The sequence below is a fragment of the Herpailurus yagouaroundi genome, unplaced genomic scaffold (assembly GCF_014898765.1).
Source record: "Herpailurus yagouaroundi ecotype Mexico unplaced genomic scaffold, PumYag 187, whole genome shotgun sequence".
Taxonomy (NCBI): Eukaryota; Metazoa; Chordata; class Mammalia; order Carnivora; family Felidae; genus Herpailurus; species Herpailurus yagouaroundi.
The window spans coordinates 1,054,148-1,081,899 of record NW_024412418.1 but is presented as its reverse complement, the minus strand read 5'-3'; the positions used below and the strand labels follow the sequence as shown (position 1 = coordinate 1,081,899).

The 27,752-nt window shown below is 55.3% G+C and overlaps 2 protein-coding genes and 1 long non-coding RNA gene across 4 annotated transcripts in view; 1 reads left to right on the top strand and 2 right to left on the bottom strand.

The window, feature by feature from the left end:
- Positions 1–4,114: 4,114 nt before the first annotated feature.
- PRPF19 (pre-mRNA processing factor 19) lies at positions 4,115–14,576 on the bottom strand. The gene is made up of 16 exons (XM_040495005.1): positions 14,332–14,576; positions 12,494–12,643; positions 12,230–12,306; positions 11,357–11,498; positions 11,200–11,273; positions 11,018–11,080; positions 10,083–10,124; positions 9,884–9,958; positions 9,473–9,548; positions 9,202–9,311; positions 7,487–7,642; positions 7,293–7,362; positions 6,977–7,062; positions 6,467–6,637; positions 6,219–6,324; positions 4,115–4,284 (listed from the first exon to the last, which is right to left on the bottom strand). The coding sequence occupies exons 1-16, from the start codon at positions 14,348–14,350 to the stop codon at positions 4,187–4,189; spliced, it is 1,515 nt and encodes a 504-aa protein (XP_040350939.1). The 5' UTR covers positions 14,351–14,576; the 3' UTR covers positions 4,115–4,186.
- Positions 14,577–18,356: 3,780 nt separating this feature from the next.
- TMEM109 (transmembrane protein 109) lies at positions 18,357–26,583 on the top strand. Of its 2 annotated transcripts, none has more exons than XM_040495002.1 (4): positions 18,357–18,489; positions 23,236–23,468; positions 24,375–24,477; positions 24,928–26,583. In XM_040495002.1, exons 2-4 carry the CDS (start codon positions 23,244–23,246, stop codon positions 25,317–25,319), a joined length of 720 nt encoding a protein of 239 aa, XP_040350936.1. In that variant the 5' UTR covers positions 18,357–18,489; positions 23,236–23,243; the 3' UTR covers positions 25,320–26,583. The 2 variants fall into 2 exon arrangements, with proteins under 2 accessions (XP_040350936.1, XP_040350937.1); XM_040495003.1 differs by having other exon boundaries at positions 18,369–18,555.
- LOC121043345 (uncharacterized) overlaps positions 25,929–27,752 on the bottom strand; it is a 3,113-nt gene continuing 1,289 nt past the window's right edge. Inside the window, exon 2 of the long non-coding RNA XR_005796792.1 lies at positions 25,929–26,685. This is a non-coding gene — a long non-coding RNA (uncharacterized LOC121043345). The remainder of the gene's footprint in view (positions 26,686–27,752) is intronic.

Genomic DNA, 27,752 nt, shown 5'->3' with positions numbered 1-27,752 from the left:
CGAGGGGCCAAAGTTCATGCTGGCTGCAGTGAGCGCCGATTACACCACAAACCATTTCCCTTCAGACACCTGGACTAACGACTCCTCGATCCTGAACACAAAACTCAGGAGCCTGACAACACGAGTCCAGAAGAGGTGAGCCCTCTTAGAATCCACCAGAACCCAACCCACCCGGCTGAGAACTATTGCCAGAAGGTTCACCTACAAGGCGGCTGAGCCCACAATGCAGAGAGAACGGCGGAGGGTGGGGGGCGGGGGGGCAACTCTCCATCCCATTTTGGCCGAAATAACCAAGTCTGCCATCCCCCTGCTTCTGTGTCCTAGGAGAGTCAGAGCCTGGGCTCTGGACTGAGCCCCCCGAGTTGAGTCCGCCTGTCACTGAGCAGCAACGTGACATACAGGAAAGGGGGCGTGACAGCGGTGAGCACACGGCCCCGCCCTTGGAATGAAAATCTAGTCGAGAAAGCCAAACGCACGGACACCCGCAATCTCACAGAGCCGTGCTAGAGCCGGGCACCGTGGCCCGGTGAGGTCGCTCCCCTGCGGGGCTTCCTGGAGCGAGCCCATCTCTGGGGAGGGACCCCGGAGAAGAGCACGCAGGGCGGGAGGGCGGAGGTAGCTGGCGGAGGAGTAACGGGCACAGTACCAGCAGTGGCGTGGGAGTCGCAGTGCCGGGCAAGCGGCCAGGCAGTGGGGACAGCGCCCCCACTTGGGAATATAAGCGTTACGAGGGACCCTTGAACAACGCAGCGGTTAGGGTACCAGCCCCCGGGGAGTTGAACATCCGTGTGTTAAGTCTGACTTCCGAGATTTAACTACTCACAGCCTATCGAGCGGAAGCCTCACGGTAACACCGAAGCTGACGCAGACGCGTCTTCATCATAGCGTATCGCAAATGCACACGTCCACGTATTGTATACCTTCCTCTGACAACGAAGTCAGCCATGGAAAACGGTAGTCCGAAGATTGTAAGAGAAAATACGCGTAGGGCACCGCACTGTGTTTACCGAAAAGAAGTCTGCGTGTGAATGCACCTGCACCATTGGGGTCGTTAAGCTAGTAGTAAACTAGGAGGAGGAGGACGACGAGTGGGGGCAGGGGTGGCAGAAGCAAAGGCAGGAGAAGCAACGGCGATAGAACTGGCGGCGGCAGCAGAAGTGGGACGAGTATCAGCGGCAGGAGCTGGAATGGTAGGAGTGCTGACAGGAGCAAAAGTGGTGGCAGTGGCAGAAATGGTGGCCGCAGGTGGTAGGAGCAGTGGGGGTGGTAGGAGTGCTAGGAGGGTAGGAGCACTACAGGTAGCCGGAGGAGGAGGAGGGGAGGAGGAGGAGGGGAGCAGGAGGAGGAGGGGAGCAGCAGTAGGAGGGGAGAAGCAGTAGGAGGAAGGGAGCAGGAGGAGGAGCAGGAGGAGGGGAGAAGCAGGAGGAGGGACAGCAGCAGGAGGAGGGACAGCAGCAGGAGTGGTCACGGTTGAAGCGGCAGCACCAGACACCACATATGCAGTACGTATCCCGTGCACCCCCATCCGACGATCTTTCGTCCATCCTAACTCACTTAAGCCTTACAACATCCCTGATAAGTACAGTATCCCCAGCTTATGAAGAAACCGGATCAGAGAGAAGTTAGCAATATGCCCAAGGGCCACACCCTAGTGAGGGCAGGGCTGGGATTCGGCGCTCTCACCTCGTCCCCTGGACCCCAAAGGAAGAGGCCTGAAGCCGCAGGGGGATGCAGGGCAGCTGCTCAGATGGCGGGCGGCTAAGGGCAAGGCTGCTTCAAGAATAAAATGAGACAGGGGCGCCTGGGTGGCGCAGTCGGTTAAGCGTCCGACTTCAGCCAGGTCACGATCTCGCGGTCCGTGAGTTCGAGCCCCGCATCAGGCTCTGGGCTGATGGCTCAGAACCTGGAGCCTGCTTCCGATTCTGTGTCTCCCTCTCTCTTTGCCCCTCCCCCGTTCATGCTGTCTCTCTCTGTCCCAAAAATAAATAAAAACGTTGAAAAAAAAAAAAAGAATAAAATGAGACAAAGTAAGTACAGCGTCCAGCACTCACTTGATACGAGTAGACCAGCTGGCAGGAAGGAAGTAACATCTCAGGACTTAAAACCCAAACGCGAGGCTCCCCGAGGCCAGGGCAGCAGGGTTAAGGCCTGGTTTTAGGGCAGTGGTCCGGAACTGACTGGGGGGGGCGGGGACTGCAGTCCCTCGGAGATCCTTCGAGATGTATTCCCAGCCCCACCCTGCTGAGAACTGCACCCGAGCACAGACCTAACACATGCTTCATACCATCGGAGCACGGCCAGTGTCCCCTCCTAACCCAGGGATCCTCCAAGAACCTGTGTCTTCATCTCTGAAACAGTTTTCCTGGAAACAAAGCCAACCTAACCCTGCATATTAATATCTGGCCAGAAACCAACAGATGGCGCAGTGCTGGGCTAGCACCGTGGTCAAGCTCAGGCCCAGGATGCCCCCTGCCTTCCACCCATCCCTGCCTTCAACACCGCTGCTCTAACACCTGCAAACCACAGCTCTACACCTCCTCCTTTCGAGGTCTGTCCCGCCTCAGGAGAAGGGCTCGATGCTTCTTAACAAGGCATAGAATCCCACCCTCTTCAAACCCAAGATTGGAGTTACTTTGGCTAACGTTGCAAAACCTCTAGGTGTTCTGAGCGCCACCTCCTCTCTCCCCTCCTGGGAGTCTCCTGTAAGAACTAACCCAAGAGGCTGTGTGCTCGAAGATGCCCACGGCTGCGCTATGTGCGAACTACAGCTATGGTGCATTCTCGAAAGGGGGGATTCCGTGGACAATCACACACACACACACACACACACACACACACACACACACACACACACTGTCCAAGTCAGATGAGCAAGCTGGGTTAAAAAGTTAAAGGGTTTCTTTTCTTGCAGTTTTCAAAGGTTTTACTGGCCAAGAAGCAACGGGACCCTCCAAAGGAGAAAACAGCATGCCCCAACTTTCTCGAACAGGGAACAGGGGCCCAGCAAAACACACATGGAGCTCTTGGGTATCGACATGGACCCTGTGCTTCGACCCAGGCCCCCCGCCCCAGAACATATCCTCATCTACAGCCACGGACCCCCTCTTTCTCACCTCGTATTCCCTTACTGGCTCCCATCAGGTCACGGGACGGCTCTCATCCAGGGTCCAGAAGACCTCTCTGGGCCACCCCGGGTCACACACCCTGGCCTCCCTCCTGCCCCTCCCCGGGCCTTGTTCACTCCCCCTGGGAAACCTGGCCTCCCGGCAGCATCCTTCCCCCGCTTTTAGGTCCTAAGCAAGAAGACTGTAAGCCCTTAGAGGCCACCCAACCTTCAGTAGCAAGAATCCTACTCTCACCCCCTACAGCAGCCTTCACCTTCACTATCTGATCTTCCATGTTTATTTATGCTCTGGAGATCTCCCCTGGAATCAGCTCTACTTCAAACATTCAAAAGCCAGAGCTTGGAATGTCTGATTTAAGCCAGCCTGGGACAGGTTTCGCAGCCCCCACAGCGGAGGGAGTCCTTCCTGGATGCTCACAGTTCCTCACCAGCAAGAAAAGGCTGTTTCTCCCTCCCTTCTGGGCTGCTGTGGAAGCCAGTCCCACAAAGAAAAGATGTGGCGGTGCCAGTGACAGGAGATCCTCTGAAACCCAAGGTCAAGGCCTGCAGGGGTATGAAAGAATCCTTCTGGCAAACGTGCTTCCTCCCCCTGACCATCCCGGCTTAAGGCTCCTTTTACAGACACACACAGGAAGGTGCTAGGTTTATTGTTTTCTTTTTTTAATGAAACTAAATCACTGCTTACAAAAACCTGCAAGAGCCCTCATGCCCATCCCTTCACACGTCCCTTGGCTCAGCCTCTCCCCATCTCCCAGGAACTGGAACACTCCATGAACGCCATGAGGGGAGAGGCCCTGGGCTCCGACCCGAGCCTTCAGAGAGTGACAGTTCTACCTCCCATGATCCTTCCTGTCAGGCCTGGAGGTTGCATGGATGAGGGTGGTCCCCGCCGCCGTGACTCTCAGGTCACCACCCGGACCAGAGTGAAATGATGTGAATGTCCCGCCCCAGAGACCCCCCCCCTCCCCCGCTAGTCTCTCCCCTTCCTCCCCCCACCCCCCCACCCTAATTCTACCCCTCTACTGAGATGAGGCCCAGCTCCCAGATCAGAAGGGCCAGGGCCTACAGGCTGTAGAACTTGAGGCTCCTGTCCATGCCCGTTGAAGCGATGAACTTGGCGTGGTGCCCAAAGGCCACCCCTGTGGTCAGGCCGCTATGCTCTGAGGAGAGAGACGAGAGGCAAAGGTGAGAAGGCTTCTCCCCCTCGGGTCTGAGTGCGGATCCTGATGATCTACTCCCAGTCTGTCCAGCCCTCCCTGGGTCAGTGCTCGCTACTTCCCAGTGGACTCATGCTGCCGAGAGCAGGGCGCTAGTCCAGCCTGCATAACATCCATCCCCAGGGCCTTACTCGGCGCCTGGCACACAGCGACAACTCAGGTTTTTGTTGTGGGGTGAGTGAACAGAGGAACGTCACTCCTCCTTGCCTGAGCTTTTGGGGCAACTGCAATTCTGCGCAGTTCAAGTCCTAGAACTGACTGGGAGCCGGCAGAGGGCGGGACAGACCAAGCAGACATGGTCTTGTTCTTCCACTTCTCACCACCTTATTTTTAAAAATTGGGCTGAGTTTTCAGTTCCGTTTAAAACCTCAGTGCTCAGCTGACTCGTATTTATTTATAGCATATATTTAGTTCCAACTCCTTGCTTATATTATAATCGGAACCGTCCGTTAGCTTGTCCTAGCTCAGGGGGTTCCGACTTAGGGAACCTGGGCCCCCAGCACAGGGCAGGGCTGTAGCAAGGGCAGAAGGGGCTGGGTGACGTGCCTTGCTGGATTGGGGTAGCTCAGGAGCATCAGAGCAAATTCCTTGAAGGCTTAGGACAACGCCTGGAGCCCCCACTACAGAGCCCAGGCTGTGCTTCCGGCCCACTGCTGCACCCCGCTCCACTCCAAAACACCGGAGCCCAACGAAGGGTTCCAGCTAGGCCTGGGCACCCCTGGAACACACACACCGAGCCGGGCTCAGGAGAACACGGGGGTGGGAGAAGCATCTTGGGTCTTGCTCACAACCTGCTAATGAGGATGAGAATTTCATCAACAAAGACAGCTAACAGCTGCCACTCACTCAGCACCCAAGTGTGCAGCAGGCACTCTGTCAGCACGCAAGCCATTTCTGTGTCACCAGCTGGCACCATCTGCAAAGCAGTGCCAATGTGACCGCTTTAAAAAATGAAAAAGCTACGGCTCTCAAAGAGGACGTCACGTGCCCAGGGCCACGCAACTATCAGGAGGTTAGTAGCCCTACTATCCGCAGTCTCAGCATTTTATGCTTTTCTTCTCTGACATTTACAATCGCAATTAAGTAGGGGCACCTGGGTGGCCTCAGTTGGTTGAAGCGTCCACTCCTGACTTCGGATCAGGTCATGATCTCACAGTGGTGGGATCGAGCCCCGTGTCGGACTCCGTGCTAAGCGTGGAGCCTGCTAAGGATCCCCTCTCCTCGCGCTCTGCCCCTCCGCCGCTTGCACCCGCACAAGCGCTCTCTCCCCCAAAATAAATGAACTTCAGAAACCAATTGCAATCAAGTAATTATTTGTGAACTCATCCCACATCTACCCTCCTCAACTGACTGGAAATTCCATTAGTGCAAAGCTTGGATCTTAGTCACTGCTCCAATCCCACAGAAGACAAAGACACAATGCTGAACAATGGCAAATCCGAAACAAGCGTGCCAAACACGGTTCTAATTATTTATGCACATGTGTACGTGTGTAAGTACACAGCTATTTCATCTGTTTATACGTTTATGTGCGTAAACATGACTTCATACATATACATCTATACATATATAAAAACTCAGCTAAACCTCACACACTCACCGCACTGAGTATGCCCTATTATCGTTCCCCAGAGAGACTAAGTAACTTGTCCAACGACGCACAGCTTGCAGGGGTAGAGCCGGCCTTTAAAGCCCAGCAGTCTGACTCCTGAGTGCAGTTTCTTAGCCACTAAACTCTATCGCCTCAGGAAGGGAGTAAAAGCTGCCTAGGCAAACTCAGGCCTACTCCCTGGAAATTCCTAACCTCGTGCTATTTACCCTCTTCCTTCTGGGCCAGGACACTCGGGAGACCTCAGGATCCCAGGGTCAGACCCTACCTGTGAAATGAAGGATCTCTGTCCACTGCTTGCAGATGTAGATCTGGACGTCTGTGCCCCCAAGGGCCAGGTAGGTGCCACTCTGATCGAAGATCAGCGACTTCACCTGCCAGAACCAGGAGAGAGGTCGCACGAGAACAGAAATTATGGGACAACTAGGGATGCGCAGAAGCAGTTTAGACTATTCACTGAAGAATCAACAAGTGACGAGAGGCAACCGACAGAGCTGGGGAAGGGAGGGGGCGCACCTCAAAATTGTTATCCAGCTGCAGTGTCTTAAAGTTCTTAAGTTTGCGCAGATCCCAGAGCTTGACAGAGGAGTCATCAGCCGCCGTAGCCAGATAATAGCCATTCTCTGAGAAGGCAATGCTGGTGATGGGGCCCGAGTGGCCAGGGAAGTTGGCCACGTTGGTGCGCTCCTACAGGTGGAGGACGAGTGGTACAACGTCACCCACTGGTCACGACCCAGAGAAAATGGGGAGTTCGCCAGATGCCTACCTCTGAGCCATCCTCCACCGTCCTTTAGGGAAGGACAACTAACAGGAATCGCAGAGGTAGATGGCCCAGCCCAAGACCCCGGGCCACATCCATCACATCACACACAGGCGCGCGCGCGCGCGCGCACACACACACACGCACGCACAGCCACCGTGTCTCTGCCCTTGGGACACCCAAGGGCCGGGTGCCACTGGCACTTATCACACCGCACAGGCACGAGCTCACACCCCGGGCCTCAGATGGAGGCTGCCATGTCCCACCTTCAAGTCCCAGATCTTGATCTGCGAGTCCATGGTGCCTGTTCCGAAGATGAGTCCATCGGGGTGGAACTGTGCACAGGTGAGAGCTGTGGGGGAGGGACAGGGAGCTGTGGTCAGAGCCCACGGGAGAGGCCAGCACAGCAAAAGGGGCCTCTCTTCACATTGTTCACCGTGCCCGGTACAACGCCTGGCACCCGGCCGGCACTGGTGGTAAATAAATCTTAAGAACAAAGGAGCAAATGGTTAAGTAAAACACATAAATAAATGATAAGCAGCCAAAGAACAGACAGAGCCCAGTGCCTCTATGACAACTTACAGCAGCCAGAGGTCTCATCTGTCACCTTGGTGAGCACACGCCCTGTCTGGATGTCAGAGAAGGCCCAGTACTGAAAAAATAGAGACAGCGAGCCAGTAAGAAAGTGGGTGCCCAACAGGAAGGTGTTCCCTCCTCCCCGGATGTTCAAGCTTGGAGACCAGCAGGCCTCTGCGGGGTCTGGGCTGGGACCGCACCTGGTCATCGGAGGAGCTCAGGAGATAGTCCCCAGTGGCATGGAGGCTGAGGCCCGTCACTGCGCTCTCATGGGCCCGAACAACCTGCACACAAGAGGCATTCGGGACCGACCAGATCCTGATAGTAGCATCTGGGGAGGCAGAAAACACCAGCTCCTAAAAGGAAAAACAAGAGGCAAAATATCAGAGGCAGAAAAGATCGACCCCAACAGTCTTACAAAAGGGGGGTGGAGATGGCCATGAGCCCAACAACTGCTTCTCTTTCAGGCCTGTCCTGCCCAGAACCATCCATCCAACTGGTGATGCGTGAGAGCCAATGGTAAACGGCATTTAAAACGGTAACTCAAGGGGCGCCTGGGTGGCGCAGTCGGTTAAGCGTCCGACTTCAGCCAGGTCACGATCTCGCGGTCCGTGGGTTTGAGCCCCGCGTCGGGCTCTGGGCTGATGGCTCAGAGCCTGGAGCCTGTTTCCGATTCTGTGTCTCCCTCTCTCTCTGCCCCTCCCCCGTTCATGCTCTGTCTCTCTCTGTCCCAAAAATAAAAATAAAAAACGTTGAAAAAAAAAATTTTTTTTTAAATGGTAACTCAAACAGCATTGGCCTAGAAGAGAAGGCTTCACTGTCTAGTAGTGAGAAGGGTAACTGTAGCAGAAAGCAATCTCCCACGCCCTGTTTCTAGTACGAGAGAGAGAAAGGTGACCGGTGCAACTGAGGAACTGAGTTTTTTTTTATTTTAGTTTATTTCACTCTGTTCAAATGGACACATGTAGCTACCTAATGGCTACCGTCAGGAACCACGTACTTCTGAACAGCAGAGGGTCTGTGAGGGTCTGCAAGGGCCTATTTTGCTGCATCACAGACTCCAGGATTTCAGGAGCAAGTTAATCCTCAGAAAGATTTGGGGCAGAGAGAGAACTTCTACCGTGTACACGCACCAATTATTTGGGTTAGGACATTAAACACTATAAGGTAAAAACAACTACCATCTTTCATCGACACGATTTCGTAAGAGAAACAACCTATCAACACCTGGCCGCAGGAAAGGAGTGCCTCCCATTTTAAAAACATTTAGTTTTATGAAAAATCCACAGTATTCACCTATTTCTAATTTCCTTAAGGGACAGGGAAGAGGCTAATTGGGAAGCACAGACCCAGCCACAATCCTACAGTCTTAGACCCAAACCGTCCCAGACCTAAAGACTCCAATCCCACCATGTCACTAATCTGGTCTGAAGGCTGCCTGTACCCTCTAAACCAGCAACTCCATCAATTTTAGCCCGCACCGTGTTCAGTGGCTGACGGCAAGTTCCCCCCGACCCCGCAGGACCATGGGAACGCGGACGCACCTGTCCTTCCCAGATACGTTAAGCTTTTGCTCGGCTTTGTTTTCCATAGTTTGTACTATAAACACTACAGGACTTTCTTCCTTTTCCTGACACGCCACGTGCCTCTGAGTCTGCTTGTTCCAGCTCTCATTGCCTCCCTTTCCCCGGGCTGAAGGCCACTGCTCTAGGGGCTTCTGCACGGAGGACAGGGCGACCCACGGCTGTAAACAAAGGCCTTGCAGGGCCCACTCTGGAGGCTCGGTGCTCCTCCTCGGGCCCACTTCACTTCACAAGGACACGGCACGGCGCTGGGTGACTGGGTCTGCAACCCTAAACCACTGAAACCAGGGTGCAGGAATGAGGGACCCAGGGTGACTGGCAGGACCCTTTACCTGGGAAGGGTGGAACACCACACTGGTGACTTTCTTGGTATGGCCTTTGAGGGTGGCCAGGATTTGCTCAGAACTCTTGTCGAAGACGACAACATTTTTATCCGCCCCTCCTGGAAAGGACCCAAAGGAGATCCAACAGTGAGTCATGCCCACCCGCACCCCTCGGCTGAAGACGGTACTTTTGCAACCCCGGGCCCATGCAGAGGACAGGAGCGTGCCCCTACCCTGCCGCCCGCCCCGCCTCGGCCCGCGGGGCCGGACCGGCTCTCACCAGTGAGGATCTTGTTGGTGTCGGCAGGGCAGAGGTCCAGGGCGAGGATCCCAGGAATGCTGGCACTGTGCAAGCCCTGAGCGGAGGGCACGACACCAAACCCAGTTCACGGCCGAACCGAGGCCAGCCACGAAGCCACGCAACGCCCCCACTTCCACCCCGGGCCCAGGGGAACAAGAGTGACTTCTGTTCCTTATCCGCTGCGCTTGGCCTTCTGCCTGGAGGCGGCACGTCCCTCGCCGCACTACTGGGAAAGCCAGCCCCGGGCAAGAAGACAAGCCCTGGGACGCAGTGGCCGGGGCCCCCAGGCAGCTCTACAGCCCCCCCCCCGCCCCCCCCCCCGCTGGCCCGCCCACCCCAGCAACAGCTGCAACACCCCGCCTCCCAGTTAGCGGGGACCTGGCCACTCACCACGTGGGATGCCACCTGCCGGTATTTGCTCAGCTCCTCCGGCTTCACCAGCTCCTCAGGCACAGTCTTCCCTCTCTGAGAAAAAGGAAAAGCGCCCCCCACAAAAGCAGCAGTGAGTGCAGGATTCGGCGAGCCCCCTTTCCCCTAAGGCGTCAGCCGCCTCCACCGGCCAGCCCTCTCCTGGCTCTGGAGGACTCACCTTCTTACGCTCCGTGGTCAGCACGGTGGCCTTGTCTTGGAGCTGAGGAAGAGAGGGGAACAGGCGCAACGTGAGACCAAGCACTCTGCCAGGCCAGCGGCACGCCGGACGCTGGTCACATCTAGGCCTTCACAAGTGGCACCCACACCTGCGATCTGCCGAGTTTTGTGCTAAAGGCTCACGTGCGTCACCTCCGCTTACTTTTCCCCCCAACCTGATGAGGGGGTGCGGATGACCTTACTTCATGCGGGAGGACACTGAGCCTCAGGGGAGTGAGGTCACTTGCCCAAGGCCTCAGAGGGGACAAATGGCTGAGTGAGCACCTGAGCCAGCAGTGCAGGGCTCCCAGACCCAGTTCACACATGTGCACCAGGAGGCTGCAAGCTGAGCAGGGAAAGTGCTCGGACAAGACACAAACGAGCAGCTCCGACAAAAGGAGAGGCCGTGAGTACGACAGAGGTGCTGGCCCTGGAATCGGGCCCTCTCGGCCTCTTGGGAGCCTGCCTTTGAATCCGAGCCTCAGGTTCTCCATCTGTCCTGTCTCCCTCGAAAACGTGTAACAAAGCGTTCTACGACCTGCAAAGAACCCCGGTAACAGTAAGGGCTCCAACCTGCACTACCAGTAACTACAATCTTGTAAATTCCACGAGCCTAGAAAATAGACACCGTTTACTCTCGGTCTGGAAGGGAAACGGGACATGGAGTCGGTTGAGTCGGCCCAAGGTCCTGGGCTTGTCAGCGGTGACCTCAGAGCACGAACGCAGGCAGTGCGGGCCAAGCCCGCGCTCAGCACCACTCTGCCGAGCCACACACGGAGCGGTGTTTCTAGTCACACCGCACTCAAGGCGGACGGCGGGGGGGGGGGGGGGGGGGGCGGGGGCCCCCCCCCCCCCGAGGGCTGACCCATCCCCACCAAGTGACCTCCAGCAACTCACCTTCTGGATAATCTCGGGGGTCATTCCCACCAGCTCGCCCAAATCCATCGGCTCGCCTGCACCCTGAAGACAAGAGAGGTAGTGGTGAGGAGGGCACAGAACGCCAAAGACTCCTGCAGGAGAGCCGCGTGAGACCCCACACACCAGGGGCTGCTGACGGGCGGGGAGGGGTGGACACTCACCGCGACACTCGGCTGCGAGCTCGGCACGGCCTGGGGCACGATGAGACCGGCCTGGGGTTTCAGGGTAGCCAGAGCTGGGAGAGAAGAACACGTTAGAAACGGGGGATTACAAAGCAGGACCGGCCCAGAGGGGGGAGTGGCGGGGCGGAGGCTGCACCTTCTCGGGCAGCAGTAACTTCCTTGGTGAGACGGGCAATGACACGGCAGGCGGCGTCGTGCTGGTAGAGCGCGTGGGACAGCTCCTGGCGGGTCGTCTGCAGCTGCTGGCGCAGAGTGAAGCTGTGCAGCATGACTGCATCCTGGGGGGAGGGACACGCCACCGTGAGGGGTGGGGAGGGTCAGGGAGCACCCAGCAGGAGAGGCCAGGTTAGGAGGACACGGCCTCCTCCTTCCACGGCCGGGACCGTGCATGCGCTGGCAGCCGCCCCGGAGCTCCTGCCCCACGCCAACAGGGGGCGCCGAGAGGAGTGGCAGCCGGCTCTCTCCCACCCCCGTCTCCACTGATTTCCTGGCAAATCTCAGTGCCACGCGGCCGCCCCCCACCCCGTGTCGGGGTAATAATGCCACTGCCGACATTTAGGACTGTCCTCATTGTGTCGGGTGCCGTGCAAGATGGTCACTCAAGACGTATTCATTCCTTCATCTTGCAGAGCACCTACTACGTACCAGGTGCTGCTCCTGGCGCCGCGGATACACCCACAAATGAGACAAGTCCGTGATGTCACGAGGGTGACACTCTGACCTTATTCTAATTCTCCCCGAACCCGGAGAGATCGGCCCAAGTTCTTGTCACCGTCAGGAAACCCAGCACTCACATCGGAGCGAGGTGCCCAAGGACACGTGGCAAGTGACCAAGGGAGCTAAACCCGGACCCCGGACCTGTGCGACTTCGACAACCGGCCGCCGCCTCCTCCGTGATCGTCCTGCCCCTCCAAACAAAACACGAGGCTCCGTCCTTCCCACCCGAGTCCTAGTGCCGTGGTCCACCCTCCTCAAGTAGGGAGCCGTCGGTTCCCTTCCAGGGACTCACCCACTCATCCTGCAAGGCTTTCAGGATGGCTGGGATGCTGGTGGCGGAGGGAGGCTTGGGCCGGATGGGGTGAGCAACTGCCAAGAGAGGGAGAGCGGATGCGAAGAACCGTAAGGCGGGGACTCTTCCTCTCCCCGTCCCCCCCCCTTCCCCTTCAGCCTGCATGAACAGAGCACTATCTCCCTCTCTGGGGGCCGGCGCCACCTCCCACCCTGTCAAGCTTGGAGTTACAACAGCCCCGGACGGAGGCCAGCCGCCGGGCACCTTTGATGTCGATGAGCTGCTCCTCAGACAGGGGCTGGTTGTTGATGGGGTCTGTGCCATTCTCCGCAATATACTTCTCAATGAGCCGCCGCTCATAAACATGATTAGAGACAGGGGACACGCATGGGTGCTCGGGCACTTCATTGGAGACTGTGGAGAAAAGGCAGGCAGTGAGCTTGGGGTGGTGAAAGGGACCTTGGGACAAGGGGATGCCTCACAGGCCACTGGCCCCAACAAAACATGTCCCCACACTCAACAGAAAGCAGGACGTGACAACCAGTTTTGTAAGGCCCCCGTATCTGTACGGCTACACGACTAGCTTCTCCATCGCTCTCCTGACAGGCAGTCAACAAATGATTCTGCGCGACTACGATGTGTCACGCACCTACAGAGCAGTCGATAATCCCCACCCATCTCCGTTTGGAACAAAGATGCTTCGGCACCCATTATGCTCTATGACACAGATACAGACGGCCACTCAAATCTCTACCTAGAGCCTCGGTGGATTAATAGACAAAGAAATCACACAGCAACGTGACAAGCGTTATAACAAGAAGAAACGTTTATGTGGTGTTTATCAGGTGCCACGCATGACTGTAAACACTTTCCATTGATTAACTCATCCTCACAAGCCCCAACAGAGGTATCATTTACATGCCGGCCCCAGTAGACGATGCACCCCTTGAGGATAGGGATTATGGCTGGTCTCTGACTTCCAGTACAATGCAGATGCCCAGCAGGCACCCAGCAAACATCTCGTGTAAACATCTAAAGGAAGGATGGTGCTGGGAATGGGGGTGGGGGGTGGGGGGGGGAACCTTCCGCGAGACAGAGAGGGGACAACCAACGAGAAAACACTCTGCAAGCTGCAATTTCTTCAATATGAAAGATTCCTTTTTCTGGCCCTCATTTCCCTTCCCCACTGTTTTTGGATTTATGGAGGGGTTCCGAGAAGAGCAGGGCGGGGAGGAGGGGGGGGGCGGCTGGAGAGCTGGAAGCAAACAGAGAAAGGGATGATCTCGTAACCTGACGGAACAATGAGAATGCAAAACGGATGCGCGCCGCATTAAAATACCAAAAGCCAAGGCTGCGCAAGGCATGAAAAAGGCATGGATTCAGGGGGCAGAGAAACTAGCCCCACCGCCCATGCGACACTCTCCTTGAGCCTTGCATCCTCATCTGTAAAACCCGGATCGTCACATCTGTTCTGGAGAATTCTTGTGAGAATAAAATGAGATCACAGACTTGGAAGCGGGGCGTAGACCAAAAGGCTTTATAAATGTGCGCTGTGTTTGGTGGCCGTGCAGCCTGAGGCTGGGAGCCAGGGGCCTGGATTCCAGCCCTGTCACTGCCTCCAACTCACTGTGTGACCTTCGCAAACTGCAGAATCTCTGACTACCCGCGCGGGACCTCCGGCGTCAGCCCGTGCAAATGAATGCCCTCTTTCTGCAGATGAGGAAACTGAGGCCCAGAGCCTGCGCCAGATCACAAAGCCAATCGGGAAGGGAGGTCCTGCACAAGCCCGATTCCTACACCACAGCTGTCTCCCTGCACCAAGCTCCCTCCATCCAGGCCTCAGTTCACTGCGTAAACGAGGTGGCTGGCCTCAGTGACGTCTGCGACAATAAACTTGAGGCGTTATGTAAACTGTGAAGCGCTGCGCAAATGCACCCCACGCTGAGGAGGAGGAGGACCCCCGCGCTGACAAGCCGCCGCCCTGCCCCCCGGGAGCCCTGCTGTCGCCTCCGCCCCGACCCCGGCACCGCAGCGGCCCGCAGCTCCTCCCGCTCCGCGCTCCGGCCCCCTGCGACCCGCGATCGGCCGCAGCCGACACTCACTCGAGCAGATCAGGGACATGGCGCCGTCGCTGCGCTCCGAGGCGCCTGGCACCGGGCTCCGGGATTCGCTTCTGCGCCGCCGCGGGCCGCTTCCGGTCCCCCGCTGTTTCCGGGACGCTCCGCGGCTGGCGGGGAGCGGCCCCGCCGAGCGATGCTCGCGTAGAGCTTCACGTGGGGCTGCGGCCGGTCGCGCGCCTCAGCCTCCAGCACCTAACGGAAACTGCCCTTTCCCACAATGCAGCCGGGCAGGAAAGGGCCCGCCAGGGAATACTCGGCCATTTCCGGACAGGCTCGGCTCCTTCCGTAAAGCGCTCCCGGGGGCGGACACGAAGTCAGAACTACATTTCCCACAATGCAGTGGGAATTTAAAGCCAATGCGAGGAACGAGGTTTTGTCGAGACCGGCGCTGCGCTGGTCCGTGGGACCGTCGTCTTGCAAATTTCTTAGCGTATGAGAATTTCCTGACGAACTTGTTAAAATGCATATTCCCGGGGTCTGCCTTAGACAGTATGTATTTTCAGGGCGTACTCCACGTGATTCTGAGGCAGGTGTATCTAGGACTGCCCTTTGAAAGTCACTGCTAGGTGACCGGGGAAGAAAGTGCGGATACAGAGGGATAGAGAAACTAGCCCTGGCTAAGAAATGGTTCTGGTCCTGCCCCTACTACCAATTCGCGCTGTGATCTTGGGCAAGTCATTACCTTTTCTTCCCCTTTCCTGCACGACTTAGCTAGGCTGGAAGAGCTCAGATCTGTCGGTTCTAAGTGGATACCTGTAAGATAAGATTAAGGAATCATGTACAGAACACGTGGTGTGGACTATAAGGGATCCAGACAAAGCAGGACAGACGGGTGTGATCGGTGAAGTCTTCTTGGCTGAAGAGGTGTGAATGAGCTGGATTTTGACAGGTGGGCAATATTCAAATAGAAGAGAGCAGAGGGCATCCCAAGAGGAGGAAGAGCATGCACATAGGCTTGGAGAGAAGCATGGCTGCAGGTATATAGGGCAGTAAGGCATAGTGGTCAAGAGCATGGACTCTGAAGCCAGCCTGTGGGTGCTCTAATCCCAGCTCACCCAGCTAGCAAACTGTATGACATTCTCTCCTTAATTTCCTCATCTGTAAAATAACAAAGGTTGAACTAACTCACAGGGTTGTTGTGAGGAATTAATATTAAAAAGTGCTTTGTACTTTGACACGTAATAAGTATGATACACGCGTTCGTGTTTGTTATCATTATCCCTGAAGCCAAGCAAGATTGTCCAAACCACTATTATCTCCCTTGCAGCAGTAAAATAGCATCCTAATTGGTCTTGTTTCCAGCCTAGCCTCCTTCTAATCCACTTTTTATAGAACAGCCAGTGATCCCCTTTCCATGAAAAAATCTATTTCTGCTATTCCTCAGGCTTTTCATTCATTCAACAAATATTGATTGGGTGCCTCCGTGCCAGACTCTGCTCTGGTAACTGGAGATACAAATGGTGATGGCGAACAAGGTTTCTGCTGTCTTGGAGCTTACGTTCTTTGGGGGAGGGGGGTGGCATAGACAATCAACTCTAAGAAGAAAATTCCAGAGAGTGGTAAGGGCCAAGAATAACACAAATCAGAGAAAGACGGATGGGAAGTGGTGTGGATGGGAGAGATGGGCTGCATTACAAGGGGTATTCAGGGAGGGCATGTCTGAGGAGGTGACATTTTTGCTGAGACCTGAATGAGGGAGAGTATTCCTGGCAGAGAAAACTGGCCCCCAAGTCCTGTACCATCTAGCCCCTACTGACCTCCACCACCTGATCTTCTCTCCAGCTTCCCTTTCAAGTCCTCAAACTTACTCCCTCTGGCTGGTTTCACTACTTGTGCCTGGCACACCTCCCTCCTCTCTCCTCCCCTCCTATTGCCTCCAAAGGAAACTTCAATCTCATTTTAAATGGCACTTCCTCTGGAGCCTTTTTCTTGACCCTTGACTCAAGTTCAGTCCCCCACAGTACCCTGTAATTCTCCAAGCTATTCTGGTAGCTATAATCACTTACTTATATCATTGTTTACAAGTATCTGTTTGATATCTGTGTTCTCCACTAGACGGCAAATGCTGTGATATCAGGAACCATCATTGTTCTGGTCACCGTTGTTCCTCAGAGTCTAACACAGCCCCTGACACACAGCAGGGACTTCATAACTGTCCTTGGTTGAATGACAGGCTGCCCGTCAAGCCAAGCATCCTGCATCTTTGGATGTGGTAGGAAATAAAATGGATCCTTTCAGGCAGGGCCTTGAACCAGAGGCAGTTAGACTTGGGGCTGGCAGCTGACCAGCAGCTGAGCTGCAGAGTGACAACTACACTTCCAAAAGATTCCTCTGGAAGACACTTACTGGACGGGTTGGAGGAGGACAGACTGGAGAAAGAGAGAGCCAGTAACGATCCTTACTGAGTGCCTACCGTGTGCCAGGAAGGCACACTACTAGGTCTTAGAGATACCACTGTGAGCAGAGGCAGAGCTATCGGCCAACAACCCAGAAAAGCTCCATTTCCCAGGTAGATGTAGTGGCAGCCTGTGTGGAAAAGTAACAGAAGAGCAGGTAAGACAATGCAGTTAACTGACAGTGAGGATTAGATGACTGCCCCTACCCTCCGCCCCCACACTTTGGCCCCATGTGAATTTTCCAGTGTGTACACTCTGAAGGCTAAGGGTGGGAAGAACTGAGATTATTTCTTCTTCTTTTTTTATGTTTATTATTTTTGAGAGAGAGAGGGAGACAGAGTGCGTGTTGGGGAGGAACACAGACACAAAGAGACCCCGAACCCAAAGCAGGCTCCAGGCTCTGAGCTGTCAGCACAGAGCCCAATGCGGGGCTCGAACTCACCAACCTGAAGTAGGACGCTTAACTGACTGAGCCACCCAGGCACCTGTCTGAGATTATTTCTATTGCTCAGATAGAAAAGGTTTGAAAAGAAAGTGACTTGTCATAGGGGGCGGGGGGGAAAGTTACATTTTTTAAATGTTTATTTTTGAGAGAGAGAGAGAGAGAGAGAGAGAGAGAGAGAGAGAGAGCCGGGTAGGAGCAGAGAGAGAGGGAGAGAATCTAAAGCAGGCTCCACGCTCTGAGGTGTCAGCACAGAGCTGACATGGGGCTCAAACCCCTGAACTGCAAGATCGTGACCTGAGCCGAAGTTGGACACTTAACCAACTGCGCCACCCAGGTGCCCCAAAATGTTACATTTCTTGCACAGGAGTCTGGGAGATTGGCAGTCCTTACAGATCAGAAACATCTCACAAGCAAATGTAAAATTGCGACTGTTAGAAAAGCTACAAGGTGAGGCCCAGGGTGCTGCTAGAGTCTGTTCTGGAAGAGACCCTTAGCTGATGCAGGGAGTAATAAGGGTCCAGAGGAAGATGGCTGCACACCCCACCGTGAAGTGAAGAACTTCTAGGACTGGATAGTAAAGTTGAAACAGCTGAGGTCAAGACGGATGAAGAAAAAAGTGCCTAGAATCACAAACCAGCCAAATCTTGCTTTTGTGTGTGTGGAAATGGGGTCTGGAAGTTGGCTCCTTTCCTTCTCTATAACTGAATGAACATTCGAGAGCCATCAGCAGGGTTCGGGTGCATAATCGCTCTCAGAGGGGGCGGACGCATCTTTCCAGAGCTGGTACCTCTTACTGCTCCCCTAATACCTTTTTCCTTTGTGCCTTTTTAGCGCGAAAGTTCCTCAAAAAGACCAGGTGCCTCTTGGTTAGAACTACATTTCCCACAATGCCCGGGAGGTACTGGGTAGCTTGAAACTACGTGGACCGAAATGCTGAGGGCTTGAAGAGACGGCCCGGCTTCGACTCCGAATTTCAAAGATTCAGTTTACTTACTGCACAGCTCAGATATAGCCGCTTCTTCCCCCTTTCCTGCCAGAAACTTCCGTTCCCAGCTCGAACTTCTGATCCCACTCTTTTTTGGTGGGAATGCTCAGTGGGGGGGGAGAAACGTGATCAAGAGGGTAGGGCGCATGCGCCCATGGCACGGTGTTTGGGCGGGGAGGGGGACCGGCAGGTCCCCGGGCTCCTCCCGCCTTGCGCGTGCGCAGACGATAAACCAACGCCCCGGAGTTGAGGCGCGGGTTTGGTGGCGCGTTTTAGCGAAGTCGCACGTGAAGGGCAGTAGTGGCCGGAGCCCGGTGAGTGCCAGTCGAGACCGGGGCTCGGGGACAGAACGCGGGACGGGGAGGCGGCAGCCGCTGCAGGTGGGAGCAGGGCGGAGTCGCGAGGCCTGGCGGACACGGGTGGGGAGGGGTCCGACGGCCCCCAGCGGGGGAAACAAACGGGGGATCCGAATCCTCGTTGCTATGCAACAGGGGGCGTCGTTACTAGGTAACAGGGGAGGCACGCGTTTCCGGGGTGAAGAGGGTTCGGAGCGCTGCTCAGAGGTCCGGCAGGGGCGGGGCGGCTGTCAGGCTGGGGTAGGAGGCTAGCGCTGAGCCGGTCGCCCCCGCCCCGCGACCCAGCTTCCCGCGGCCTCGCTTTGAGCCCCTTGGGGTACCCTGAGCCCCTTGGGGTACCTCGAACCCCTGGGCCGCGCCGCGTCCCTTGCCAGCGACGCCACCCAGCAGGGCTTGGCAGGGGACTTGCTGTTCGAAATAGCACATGCGACTGACACCCTGTCTGGGGGGAGGCTGGGCCCTGGGGAGGAAGCTGCCCCTTTGCCCGTCGCCCTGCCCCCAAACAGTTGCTGGGCAGCAGCTGCCAGGGGTTTAGCGGGGGCTGCCCCCACCTGCCGGGACGCTGACTTCATTTTCCTCAGTGGCAGCTTCGCCCCGTCAAGGAGCTTCCTTTCGACGCAGCTGTGCTGCTCCGGCGGCCGCTGCGTATTTGGATCAACTTTAAAATAAGCCTCTTCTCCCCGCTTCTCCCTTGCTACCTTGGCGAGTTTCTAATATTCATTTAACAAGCATCCATTAGTCATCGTTCTGTGCTAGGCACTGGATTCCAAAAAAAGTGAAGTTCAACCGGAGGCGCGGGAAGTCTAATGGGGGAGGCCGGCATGTAAACCTGCTGAATTATGCTACAATGTAATGAGCGGTGCGGTGTTATTGGCAGTTTGTGAATGGCAACATTCCTACTGATGCTTAAGGTTTAGAAAGTTCTTGCAGAAACACGTAATAATTCTTAAGCCTGCTTAACCCCATTTGACACTGAGGAGACTGAAACTCAGGTTAAGTCATAGGCATAAGGCGGTGGCTTCTAGTTTGTGGCAGAATGGAGCCTGGGAGGGAAGTCTAGGTTCCTACGCGCGCACTGCCACACTTTAGAGACTTTGCCTAGAATAGACTTTTTCCTTTGCTGCTGATCATTTCTGGCAGCTGTCTGGTTATGCATCAGAAATCCTCAAGGGGCTCTACAAACAAAATCCTGAGCCCCTATTTGGGAGCGTCTAAGATGGCCCCGATTGGGACAGACATCCTTGCTTGAACAGGCTCCACAGACTTTTCTGCTGGGCGACCAGAGCCGAGAACCACTGCTCCACTGGGGCAGCTCTGAGCAATGATGGGGGAAATCGGGGCCAGCAGAGGGCACTAAGTCAGCTGCCCCTCCTGCCACGTAGTGATTCATGGTGGGAAAGGAAGCTATCCCGAGGAAGGAGCCTTGGCAGGGGGTGTATGGACTGCCCCACCCTGCCCTCTTGGCAAACCACAGCTAAACATATAGTGCCTTCTCACTACCATAGTTAAGTGGAGCAGTTTCCCCAGCTGAGCCGGGTTCTCTTGGCCCCGCCCGAGCCATCTTCCAGGTACCTGGACAGAAGTGGCAGGGCTGGCCCCAATCTTTTGCTGTCCTCATACCTCTTGGTACAAAACCATGTGCCGCAGGTGGGTCAGCTCCTGGCGGGACTCTGCATATCCTCTCACTTTGAGCTCATTCATACTTGGTGGAACTCTTAAGTGCCTTGAGGGCCCTGTGTTTCTGAGGCAGCACAGGGGTTGGAACAAGCGGAAGGAGATTTAGATCCTGGGTTCCGGAGGCAAGTCTCACCCAGTTCAGCCGTGCGAGCTTGAACAACTCCCCTGACCTCTCTAAGCCATAGTTTTCTGAGTAAAATGTAGAATAGCAGTACCTTGTAAGATTGTTGGAAGAGTTCAGTGAGATAGCGAAGTAACAGGCATTTTGTAAATTATAAAGCACCACACACGTGCAAGAAATAAACGTCTATGCTTAACATCATTCACATACACACTGAACTGGGGCAGATGGCTGCTTGTATGTGTGAATATGAACACACACACACACACACACACACACACACACACACACACACAATTTGTTGAGTGCCACCATTTGAGGCCAGACACTGCAGGAGGTGAATATGTTTAAGACCTACTTCCTCTCAGAGCTCAAGGCTGCTCCGGCTCTTGACTGCCATGGTTTCTCTTTATGAAAAGTATTTGGTTGGGCTGCAGTGAGGAGGTGTGATGACAGTGAGTCTGGTTCTTGCTGCGCAGAAAGAACCTGGAAGAAATGAGAAGGGATCCTGTTAAATAAAACAATTTGAAGAAACGGACCAGCCAATGATCTTCAGTCTCATCTGCAAAGGGCACCCTCTAGAATCCTGTTAGATTTGGTTTCTGGTGCACTTCAGAAGGTCAGCTGGGGAGCCAGTGATGGCCTCACTGTGGAGGGTTTATTCCAAGGTCCCCCAGCTCCTGTTGACTGAGGCAGATGTCTGCTTGAAAGTCGAGGCTGGCACAGAATGCAGGAGGCCGCCATGGGGGGAGCAGCTCACATCACCCTGACCTTCTAGAACCGAGGAGACGACATCTGATCCCTCCTGGTGGAGGTCCTTGGATATAGGATCCAACCTAAGATAGCAACCCTGCTCTTTAAGTCCCCAGTGTGGTTATGACCCAGATAGCTTAGGAACTGACCTGTGCTTCCCTCCTGTCTGACCACTGGCAGGCAGGAACCATCTGGTTCTTGATTTCTGCCAAAGAGGGGAGAAGAGTAAAAGCCTTCCCAGCCTGAGGCCGCTCCACATGAATGCATGTTTTTGCAGCCCTGCTTGATTCCACAGACCTCAAGAGGAACTCAGGGCAGGTGTTTCTGGGCCAGAAAGTGCCCCGGATAGGATATTTTTATAACTCTTTCTTGGACTCTTCTCCTTTCTACAAAGTAAGAATCCCTCTCCACCCTGATGGCTCTGATTTCTGGGTAACTCCCAGAGTGATCTGGTAACCTGCAAAAACTTCAAACGCCTGGCTGCTCCTACATCAGGGGCATGGCTTAGCCTCTGATCATTGGGTCTGAATCACAGAAACTCCCTGGAGCTACAGGTTCATTTCTGACCCTGGGAGAGAACAGGGGATTTGCTGGTGCTGTTTGACATTTCTCAAGCACGGTGGTAAATAGCAAACTTGCAAACATTTTTTTTGGCTGGTCCACACCTGCTTCAATGAATCTGTGCTTGTTGGGTCTTAACTTGCCTGCGGCATCATATTACAGATGAGCTCAGAGTACAAAACACAAAGTGGGTAAGTGAATTGTCACCAGGAGTCATTCACGGAGATGATTGCTAGATGCCAAGTTTATTTTAGCCCGTGAATAATCTATTGTGTGACTCTCCAAATCCCTTTTTTTTTTTTTTTTTTTTTTGAGTGAGCGAGCGAGTACTCTTGAGTGAGCAGGGGAGAGGCAGAGGGAGAGGGAGAGAGAGAATCTTAAGCAGGCTCCATGCCCAGCACGGAGCCCAACTCGGGATCTATCTCACGACTGTGAGATCATGACCTGAGCCGAAATCAAGAGACGCTTAACTGTCTGAGCCATCCAGGCGCCCCCTAAATCACTTTTGAAACTGACTTCAGAGATGATACGGCAGGGCAGTATGTGTGAGGGGTCTGATATCGGACGCACCTGGGTTCAAATCCTGGCTCCCCCCCCCCCCCCTTATTGCTTATCCTACCTCAGTTTCCTCTTCAGTAAAATGGAGAACAGTAACAATGCCTACCTGATGGTGGCGATTGTATGAGATAGGGGGCACATGGTTAGCTTTTTATTAATAATATCTTTCCCTAAAGGCTGTGCTCTAACCCTTTGCCTACATTGGGGGCTGGGGAGTTGATTGAGGTCATTCTGTGTCAGTGGGTCTCAGCTCGGCACAGCGAAATTACCCGGGGAGCTTTTGCAGGTTCAAGCCTAAACCACTCCCAGACAGTGACACCAGAAAGTCTGAACTTGGGACAGAGGCATCAATAGTTTGTGAAGCTCCACGGTGGCTCCAAAGAGCAGCCACAGTTGAGATCCACTTCTCTCCCAAATAAGTGTGCGATTTGGAAGCAGAAGCCTGGCTTCAAACCCTGACCTTTCTACTTAGCCCAGTGACCTGGGGCAGTGCCTAACCCCTGAGTCTGTTTCTTCTCATCTGTTACCAGTAGGAGGTTAATACCACCTCCTGTGATGGTCCTGCAGGGCAGGAGGCATATATGCAGTTTCCTCTTGCTTGAGCACATACCTGAGCACTTCTCTTTACATCTTTACACGGCAGGAATCTTATTTATGTGCTATATTTCCTAAGTTGTTTTTTATGTCTGCTTGATCTTAAGTAGATGATAACCTCCCTGGGGACAAAGCCTTATATTTGTTTTATGCCCGTAACACCTAAGACCTAGAGACGGGCCTTCAGATTTTTAGAACTGGAACAATCCTAGATCTAGTCTCCCCTGAGGCGTTGGAGACTACTTGCCGGTTAACGAACGAACGTGCAAGTGGTGAAGAATGTGAAAGAGGAACCGGTGAATCAAAAGGTCGTGCTCAGCTGAGGTTAAAAGGCCCACTTCTGCCTTTCTTGGCTAACAGGGTGGGGGTAGAGGAGGGCATTCGGGGGGTGTCCGTGCCCGTTCTGGCGCTCCGCTCACCCTGTGCTGCTCTCCCAACAGACCCAGCCATGGCAGGCCCACCGCGGGGCAAGCATGTGTTCAAAGTCATCCTGACGGTCCTGGTGGCCCTCATCCTCCTCCACTCGGCATCATCCCAGTCCCACGCAGACTTCGTGCCACCAGGCCAGCAGAAGAGGGAGGCCCCGGTTGACCTCTTGAGCCAGATAGGTCGATCTGTGCGGGGAACGCTGGAGGCCTGGCTCGGGCCAGAGACCATTCACCTGGTTTCAGAGGTAAGGAAGGTGCTTCCTGCTGTGACTACACACACCGAAGAAAGACAAAGGAGGAGACGTTCATGGCCACCCCGTCTTGGGTCCACATCCTCTCTGTGTCATAATCCCTGCTGCAGAGAGCCCCACATTGTACAAGATGCAGCCAGAGAGTTCCCGCTTTTTCGCACTCCCGTTGTTCGATTCCTACCCTAGGGCCTGTAGCTCTCCTGAAATTTCCCTTATTCCTGCCCTCTCTTGTCAGAAAGACTAGGAAACGGGCCAGTCCTTATAAACCCATGTCACTGGATGACGACAGAGTCTGACTTTGGTCTAAATCTGACCTAAAATCTTAAATTGGCAAAATGTCAAGACCTGAAAATTCCTTCCCCTCTAGAGGTAGAGGTAGGCCTGACTCAGGGGCTTAAGACAGAGCTGTCTTTGCCAGCTAATGACATCCTAGGTATGGCATCACATGCTTTTGATAGGTCATTCTAAACACTTGAGATGATCATTTATAAAATCCATAATCTAGTAGACCTGAGGGACTCCTCCTTCGTTGAAGCATCCTAGCCCTTCACAGATGTTGCTTCCACGACTTCATGATTCCGTGGGAGGACCCCAGTTCTACAGGGTGACAACTATAGAGATTTGATGACCACCCCCCCCCCCCCCCCCCCTACACACACACATTCACCTACTACCATCACCAAAATCTTCTAGCAAATCGGTTGAATTAGGGCCCAGATGTCCTGAGTTCCAGTTTTGGAAGGAGACACGGCCTACTGTCCAGGCTTGGTTCGCAAACCTCTGGCTGAGAAGGAGGTGAGGGACGTTCCCTCCTGGCCTTGCCTGCACAGTGGTTGGAGGCTTAAAGGAGAAGGGCATGATTGATTATAAGCTTCTCTCCTTGCCCTGCTCTTTCCACAGACCTTGTCTCAGGTGATGTGGGCCATCTCATCAGCCATCTCGGTGGCCTTCTTCGCGCTGTCTGGGATTGCTGCGCAGCTGCTGAATGCCTTGGGGCTAGATGGTGAGTGGCAGAGTACTGGTTCGGTCCCCTGGAGCTTAGCCTGTCACCTTCTATTTGTGGGAGCTTATCTTTTCAGGGCGCAGACTTTTCCCCAGGTGCTTAACCCCTGCCAGGTGTCGCCAGAGGCAAACATAAGAGCAGGCTAACGGTTGCCCCTACTTACCAGGTGTTTGCTTCCTGTCTGGCTAAGCCATAGTATCTCATTTAATTGTTACCCGCGGCCCAGAGCATCACTCCCATTTTGCAGATGAACTGGGTTTCAGGCGAGGGAAGTAATCTGCCCCCAGCCAGCAGGAACAGGAGCTGACTGACATTCAAGCTCCTACCTTTGTGACCCTGTGGGGAAGGATTTTTCCTTTGCAGGGAGTTTTAGCTCCTTTTTTGGTTCTCCCCCCACCCCATGCCCTCACCACTCCAGATTGGCTGATTCTGTGGTTCTCCCTCTTCCAGGAGATCACCTCACCCAGGGCCTGAAGCTCAGCCCCAGCCAGGTCCAGACCTTCCTGCTGTGGGGAGCAGGGGCCCTAGTTGTCTATTGGCTTCTGTCCCTGCTCCTTGGCTTGGTGTTGGCCTTGCTGGGGCGGATCCTGTGGGGCCTGAAGCTTGTCCTCTTCCTGGCCGGCTTTGTGGCCCTGGTGAGGTCAGTGCCCGACCCTTCCACCCGGGCCTTGCTCCTCCTGGCCTTGCTGACCCTCTACGCCTTGCTGAGCCGGCTCACTGGCACCCGGGCCTCAGGGGCCCAACTGGAGGCCAAGGTTCGAGGCCTGGAGCGCCAGGTGGAAGAGCTGCGCTGGCGACAGAGGCGGGCGGCCAAGGGGCCCCGGGGTGTGGAGGAGGAGTGAGGGGGCGCCAGGACAAGGCTGCCTGCGTCGTCCTCGTCGTACCAAAGAGCTGCACTGCTTCTGGATCGCACAGCCCTCCTTCCAGTACCCTGCCCCTTTCCTGCCCCGTCTCTGAACTGTCAGAACCTTCCTGTCTTCACCGGACCCCCCACCCCCGGCTGAGAAAGAGGAAGACCATTCCCCATGCGGGTCCCCGGGGGCCCTGCCTTCTGAGGTTCTCTGTCTGGGATTGGGTTCTCTGTCTGTCTCTTAACCCTTTTGCTGCTCCCAGCCTGCCTCAGTCGGGGCAGGTTGGAACGGCCTCCCCGTGGCTTGTGCATCTGCTCTCAGTGAACATCACTGCCCCTGGTCTCCTGTGACTCAGCTGGCTCCCCTCCGCTGCTGCCTTGCCTTCCTCCCGATGCTCTCCTAGCTCCTCCTTTGCCAAGTCCCCAGGCTTCCTTCCTCGTGTGTCTCCTTCCGGCCCTGCGCTCCACCCAAACCACAATCCCTCCAGGCATGCTCTTCATTGCCTAGCTCTGGGGAAGAGGCAGGGCATGTGGGACCTGAGGGGAAGGCAAGGGGGAAGTTCCCACCCGGGGCTGGGAGCAAGGATGTACATGGAGTCTGTTCTAAGTGCCTTAATCCGAGCCAGCAGGGCCCTTTGCCTGCCCGCCACTGTACTGTATGTAGGAAAGTGCACTGTGGCTGCTCTGTGTCAAGAAGAGAGTTTTCCCTCTCAGATTCTTGATTCCCCTTCAGCCAAAGCAAAAGGTGACTGCTTCATAGGCTTGTGCCTGCAAGTTGGACCCTGCGGTGGCCATCAGATCCCCTGTGGGGATTCCAGAGACACTGGAGGAGAGAGGAGGACTCACCTGTCTGCACAGCTCCAGACGGTTCTCCACCCCTCCCTCTCCCTCCACTCCTGCCACTAAGGACTTGCTGATCAGGGTCCACCCTGGTGGCCCCGGAGGCGTGCGGAGCAGACACACTAGAGCCGCACATCGGGGCCCCTTCCCTTCACAAGCTCTGAGCGGGACAGCGTGAGCCTGCCACCCGAGCCCTCTCCTCCAGGGCTCTCATTCTTCCTCTCTGAGGTTCCGGGGGAGGTGGGTGTCCTCCGCCAGGCCCAGCACGTGATGTGAAGAATGAATTAAACTCCCAGTTCTTAACTGTTAAGGTTTGATGTGGAATCACCGCTGCAGTGAGATATATTTTTATCAGCGCTTGGTTGGTTTTAAATAAAATGCACGCTATTTTATTATCTTGTTCCATATAAAATGTATTTACTCAAAGTCTGGATTGCTTTCATTTCTCCCTCGGGCTAAATCCTTTCCTGTAGAGCCGCTCTGTGTTCTTGACTTGTCCCTGCAGGGGCAGTGTGAAGCTGGTAGAGAAGGAGGGAGGGGAGGGGGGCAAAACAGAATTGTTAGTACTGGGTACCCTTCCCTCGTGGACCATTCCTTCCTGAGGAAGGCATGCGCCCTTTACAAAACTTCCGGGAACTGACCAACCGCTCGGGTGGAATAGCGTGGATGTGGGGGAGGGCCATGAAGATACCCCTTCCCCCATTGAGTGTAAGAATAGGAAAGGCTGGTGGGCTGGCAGCCAGGAGATTTGCCTGTCCTCCCTCCTCGCCTCATCAGATGGGATTTTCCTGCACTATGGTTCTCAACCTGGCCTACGTTAGATCAGTGGTTTTGTAGAGGGTTACAGGCATGTCGTTTCTGCGCCCCCCCCCCCCCCCCCGCCCAGTTTCTTAAACTGCCCGGGAGATGCTAATGTGCAGCCAGGTGCCCTGGTCTGGACCTCTCCTAACTGCCTGGCAGGCAAGGCTGGGCCAGGAGGCCAGGACCTGGGAGGAAGGACTTCCCTCAGGAGCAGAGGGGCCCTGGCCCTTCCTGAGGCCCACAGACCCCTCCCAGAGCTGGGGCTAGGCAGGAAACTCCAGCTGTCCGCCCCTGAGAACTTCTTCCACAGGAGTGGTCCAGGGCTCTAGCAGCGAAGGCCCAGGTGATGGTCACCTGGGCCTTGTTGGCCCCTCTCTCCCCCTTTCCACCCTTGCAGCTCAGTTCCGCACATCCCTGAATTCCTGATTCAGGTGTGGATGCCTCTACAGGTGAGGTGCTTGTGGGGCGGGCGTGAGGCAGAGGAAGTGGCCGTTTCCCCCACGGGCAGGAGCTTCCGAGAGGGAGCGACCCGAACGCCTCGAGTCCCTCTCGGTAGCGGCGGGTCAGCCCCTGTGGCTCCGTCCCCCAGGGAAGCGGCCTTCTCCCCGACCTGGTGCACGGGGGCGCTCGGGGCTTGGGGATCCGTAGGGCACTAGGACCCGGCGGGGCGGAGGGGCAGCCCATGTGCCGCGCTCGCTCCCTCCCACCCTGCTGCTCCAGCTCCCGCTCCATTGTCTGGGAGCTGCGGCCGCGGGCGGGCGGCCGGGCGGGCGGCGGCGGGGAC